Source organism: Solanum lycopersicum, chromosome 12, assembly GCF_036512215.1.
Source record: "Solanum lycopersicum chromosome 12, SLM_r2.1".
Taxonomy (NCBI): domain Eukaryota; kingdom Viridiplantae; phylum Streptophyta; class Magnoliopsida; order Solanales; family Solanaceae; genus Solanum; species Solanum lycopersicum.
The window spans coordinates 67,550,065-67,556,083 of NC_090811.1; the positions used below are offsets into that span (position 1 = coordinate 67,550,065).

General features: G+C 34.4%; 1 protein-coding gene across 1 annotated transcript; it reads left to right on the top strand.

The window, feature by feature from the left end:
* The first annotated feature begins 278 nt into the window (after positions 1-278).
* LOC101255868 (probable E3 ubiquitin-protein ligase RHG1A) lies at positions 279-5,366 on the top strand. Its single transcript, XM_004253010.4, has 6 exons — positions 279-514; positions 2,319-3,540; positions 3,625-3,675; positions 3,756-3,854; positions 4,491-4,655; positions 4,968-5,366. The coding sequence occupies exons 2-6, from the start codon at positions 2,344-2,346 to the stop codon at positions 5,109-5,111; spliced, it is 1,656 nt and encodes a 551-aa protein (XP_004253058.1). The 5' UTR covers positions 279-514; positions 2,319-2,343; the 3' UTR covers positions 5,112-5,366.
* The last annotated feature ends 653 nt before the right edge of the window (positions 5,367-6,019 follow it).

Here is a 6,019-nt window from a genome sequence, read left to right on the forward strand (position 1 = left end):
TTAAACTTGATTTTCGACCACCAAAATTAATCTCACATTTTTTACGAATGATGTCAAAATATCATTTTCTAATATGTTTATATACAAACTCAAATTTCGATCACTCAAATTAACTCACCTTTTTGATGAGTGACTTTAAAATCCTCAAAATTAAGATAATTTTTTATATTAATTAAGTAAATAATTTTCACTAATTTTTTTAGTTTAGTAGGGGACCAAGTAAGAAAGAGTCAAAAACTTTTAGAGTTATAATTGAAACATGACATATAGATAATCATGAGCCGTTGATTTTCAACTTTTCAATCACAATTTTGATCCAACGGTTGATATTTCTTTACAAGACTCAATTGGCATTACGGCATTTCAGCATTTGTTTGTTGAAGATTTGTTCGTCTTCTCTATATAGTCTTTCTCCATTTTCATCAGCTTCGATCCTATAATCTCTCTCGTGAAAAAGGGATTTTTTTTCTTTGGGATAAAGAAGAAGAAAACAACGAAAACAGAAGAGAAAAAGGTGGATTAATTAAAGAAAAAAGTTTGTTTTTTTTTCGTTTTGAATGATTGTGAAACTGTAGTTTTTTCACCTTTTTGTGATGTTTTTTGAATTGGGTTTGGGTGAAAATTGACTTTTCAGTCGTTATCTGAATTGGGTTTGGATAAAAAATGGATGTTTAGACTTTTTGATTCAATCGTCTTTTGGTTGATTATGGTGATATAGTTCAGTTTTCTGCGATTTTGCGATTTGGGTTTGGAAGTAGAGAGGCGAAAAATGAATTTTTAGTTGTTTTCTTTCAATCGTCTTTTGGCTGATTATGGTGATATAATTCAGTTTTCTGCGATTTTGCGAATTGGGTTTGGAAGTATTGAAGCATAAAATGAATTTTCTGTAGTTTTTATCGATCGTCTTTTGGCTGATTATGGTGATATAGTTCAGTTTTCTGCAATTTCTCGAATTGGGTTTGGAAGTAGAGAAGCGAAAAATGAATTTTTTCGTTGTTTTGTTTCAATCATCTTTTGGCTGATTATGGTGCTATAGTTCAGTTTTATGGGATTTTGGTGAATTGGGATTTGAAGTTAAAAGAGGCAAAACAGGATTTCTGATCGTTTTTCTTTTGGATGATTATGGTGATATATAATTCAGTTTCCGGTGATTTGGTGAATTGGGTTTGAAGTTACATAAGAAAATGATATAGTTTAGTTTCCTGTGATTTTGTGAATTGGGTTTTGGAGTTGGAGAGGCAGAGATGAACTTTCTATTGTTTTTGCTGATTATGATACTGTTATACATCACTTTATGTGATAATTTGAATTGACTTTGGAAGTAGAGAAGCAAAAAAATGTTTTTTTAGTAGTTTCTATCAATAGTTTATAGCTGATTATAGTGTTATGGTTCAGTTTCCTGCGATTTCGTGAATTGAGTTTTGTAGTAAGAGATGGGAAAAAAGATTTTCAATCAATTCTTTTGATGTGTTTTTTTACTTTCTCCCCCATTTGATTGTTGTCTTGTTGATAAGTTTTATTGGGATTCTATGTCTATGTGTTTAATTTTTTTATTGAATGATGAACTTTACGTGCCTCTGATGAAAGTTTTGGTATCTACTTTTGTTAGTTTGAAGCCACTTTACAGCTTTTTGTTACAATATTTTATGGGACAGTAGTTGAATTCATACGGTATTTCTCTCTTATTTTCCCTTTGTGGATGATTATTTTAGGTTGTCATTTATGTTATATAGGGAAGTGGGTTTTAGCAAATGATTCTTGTCATTTATACTGGTTTAGCTACGGGATTTTCGTAGAATTTAGGGGATGTATTGATCTTTGAATTTGGTTTAAAGCTATGTGAATATTAGATGGGTTTATCTGGTTAAAGAAAAAGTATGTAGGGAAAAAGAATTTGGTTTTTGATTGCGATAGTACTATTGCCAAGGGTCTTTCGGAAACAACCTCTCTGTCTCCACGAGGCAAGGACTCCACTTGTGGTAATACACGAGGTCTGTTGTTGTTGTTGTGATAGAACTATTGAAAAGTTTGGATTTTTGAATGATATTTATGAGTTAGATAGAGTTATAGTCATCTACTTAGTGAACTGTTATGATTTATGCGTGAATCTCTTTGATGTTGATCACTTAATATGAATGAAGTTCCTCTTAGCTAGTAATTGCTAATAGTACGAGATTACTTCAGTATTTTACTGAAATCCTGTTCTATCGTGAGAATTGTTGTCAGCTGCAAAAGAAATGTCTGCGTAGCCATATACAGCTTCCTTGTTGTAAGGCTTAATCAAGGATTTCTAATTTAAGGTTATATGGTTTATGCAGATATAAATGGTGCTTCGTGTAAGACATGGATGAATATCCTGTTAAAAGAGCTGGGAATGGGCTTGTCGCCGCCAGAAGAGGTTTAAGGGACACTGCTGAAAACAAAGATAAAAATGTTCAGTATTGTTCTAGACTTGGATGTAGTGGCCGGGTCAATTATACTAAGAGTACCAGAGTTGGAGGCATGGAGAAACCGAGACCACTAAGGCCTACTTTCGGTTCATCAAACGGAAAGGAAGTAGTTGGGAGTTCATCTGTGACATCCTCTGGAATGACTACTGCAAGAAGGTCAGGCAAGGAATCTCACAAGAAGTACTCTTCTAACATTGAAGATAAGCGATCAGATACCAGTTCCTTACGTAAAGAGTCACAAGTTTTAAAACAGATGCAGTCATCAACGGAGCGTCAATTCCAATTTGATTCAGCAAAGAGAGATACTGGATCCAGCAAAGTTGTATTTACAGAAGTTGGTTGCTCTAGTGGAACATCGAACAGTAGACCTCGAAAAATATTTGGTCATGGACCTGGTTCTTCCAACCAAAAGAGTCCAATGAATTCCTCTATTTCTTCGTCGTCTAAATCCATTAGTGCTGGGACAAGGAGCAGTAGTAGTGGAGAGGGATACAGGTTGAGAAATCTGAAGTGCAATTCCACACCTGATGTCCTCCCATATAGTTCTTCATCATCAGAATCAAGTATTAGTCGAAGGGAAACAGTAAAAAGGAGAAATACTGAAGGTGAAAGCAGTTCATCATCTAAAGGGAAAAAAATGAGTGGTGCATCGCCAAATGAAGGGCGTGCAGTTCGTCCTGCTACTGGAATCTCCATCTCTGATTCAAGGAGTAGTAGAAGCTCGGATTTCAGTGACGGTAATCGTGCTGTATCAGTTCGGACCCGCAGGTCAATGAATGTGAGTACTAGGTTAAGGGGTCCTGTTCAGGATTCATTGCATACTAAGTCTTCTGGCTTAAGCCAAAATTTACCTGAGCATGGAACTCCAAATCTAGATATGCCTAGTTCATCCAGTCAACTTTTCATGGATTCTTCATCAAGTGATTATAGCACATATAGTTTACCTGCAAATGATTATGATGATGACGACGAAGATGAAGATGAAGATGATGATTTACCTGGTGTAGTACCATTCACTTCAGCAGAAATCTGCATTAACGGTATGAACCGTGAAGCATTGCAGAGATATAACATGGATGGAGTCGCTCAGGTATTCTTGGAGGAATTCAGATTTAATATACTTCCTACAAGCTTACTGATATTTAAGTATATTGGTCTTGCTTTTACTTTGCAGGTATTGCTGGCACTTGAGAGAATCGAACAAGATGAAGAGTTATCTTATGAGGTATTCAATGTTGATTATTTTTCTTCTCCTGTGAATTTACTATTTCGGTTTGTGAATGAGCTCTTATTTTCTATCTACAGCGACTACTGGCGTTGGAGTCCAATTTGTTCCTCAGTGGCCTTAACTTTTATGACCAGCATAGAGACATGAGACTAGATATTGATGACATGTCCTATGAGGTCTGTTTTTGTTTTTTTCACAACTTATAAGAAATTTATTACTATGACTTCCTCAAACACTTTGATAATCTTATAAATGTTCTATAGTTCTCATTTTGTTTTTAGAACAGTATAGTTTGTCTACAAAGTATGGAAAATTCATATCCTAACTCGAGTTAAAAATTTACTACCTCTGTCTCAATTTATGTGGCACTGTTTGACTTAGCACAAAGTTTAAGAAAGAAATGAAAGACTTTTGAAATTTGTGGTCTAAAATCCTCTTTAATCAGCTAAACGTGGAATTTTAAAGTTAAATTGTTTCTTATATAGAATAATGACATGCTTTTTAGGAAAGACTAAAAAAGAAAGGGTGCCACATAAATTTGGATAGAGGGACGAAAAAGTTAGTCCTCATTGTCGAACCCCATCATTCACGATTGGAGGATGGCAAAAGAGTTTATGACTACTTAATGTTCATTGGTGTTCTCTTTTGCAAGAACGCTTGATGGTTATTTATTTGAAGTTATTTCTTAGCTGAAAGTTTCTCAATTAAAGTTTTCCCATCAGTCTTGTATGATATTTTCTACATCGTCTGAAAAATGTTTTTATCCCTTCATATCCATCATCTGATAAATTATTTATTGATTTTTGTAATAGGAATTATTAGCACTTGAGGAGAGGATTGGCTCTGTTAGTACCGCTCTGCCCGAGGAAGAACTATCAAAGTGCCTCAGGAGAAACATTTATCAGGGTATGGCTTCAGAAACAGAAACACTAGAAGCTGATGAGGATGGAGATGACATCAAGTGCAGCATTTGTCAGGTTGTCGTCCTATTTTAAGCATATCTATCATTTTCATTTTTGATATTTATAGCATTGTGTTGTGTATTTCCTTTGCCTATGAAATTATCTTTTCAAATGAAGAGAAGCTCTAACCATGCTGTCGACATTTCCAAGCGAATATGACGTATCCTCTGTGTGAGACTAAATCTTTATATTATTATCTATAAACCCTCAGCTAGTTTGGTCGACACTCGACTATATGAATCCTCGTTGACCATATCGCTCTGTTTGAGCTCATTTCAGTCCAAATGAATCGAGTTACTAACTCTGACAGTCAAAACATTTTTGCAGGAGGAGTACGTGATCGGAGATGAAATAGGGAACCTGGGTTGTGAACACGGGTATCATATGGAGTGCATAAAGCAGTGGTTTAAGCTCAAGAACTGGTGCCCTATCTGTAAGGCTGCAGTAGAATCATCGAAACCGACATCTTAGTTGCAAAATGGTTAGATACCTTAAACCCCAGATGTGGGAAAGCTGTTAAACAGTTTCCCTGTGTACAAATTCATCTGGGGTTGGTTTTTGTGGATTCCTGCAATTCATATTTACTGTTCTCTTTTTCCTCTATTCTCTTGAACTTTTTTTTGTCTCTTTTCTTTTGCTTAATTGCTCTCTTGCCATATGAACCAATAAACCCAGGCCTTCTTCTGGCTTTGTGGTGGTGAATGTTTTCATATTCATTTCCTTCAACATTTGCTAAAGTGTTCCAATCATTTGCTTGCTCTAATAGTGTTTTTATGTCGATAAACACATTCCTTAAACGAGTTTATGCATATCTTTTTCGACCATTAGTCCATAAAATATCACCTTGCAGAGGGTAGGGGTAATGTCTGCTTATATCATATACCCTTCCCGACCCCATTTGGGATTACATTGAGTTTGTTGTCGTTGTTGGAGTCGAGCCCAACTAAGAGGTGAGCCAAGAGAACAAAAAGAGAATTTTTAATCCTATGGTAAATGAAACAATAACATAACCAAGTGTTTACAAAATATGTAGTTTTAGTTCAAACTTTAAATTTGCAATAAGAAATTCATTGCAAGTATATAAATTATTAATTTAGAACTTAATAGCTCAAAAGAATAAAAAGAAAAAATTTTGAACTCACAAATTTTAAATTCTACGAATCTGCATTTTTGAAATCACAAACTTCAAATTCTAGCTCCGTTCTCTGATTAGTATATAATTTTATGCATCAATAATTTACTTAATAAAAAAACCATACAACTAAAACACTTAGAATATAATATATAATATAATTGTAAGTAAATTTATATGCTGATCAAAAGATTAATATGATCAAAAAGTCTATACTTTTGATGTATATGCATTACTTGATCCAGAT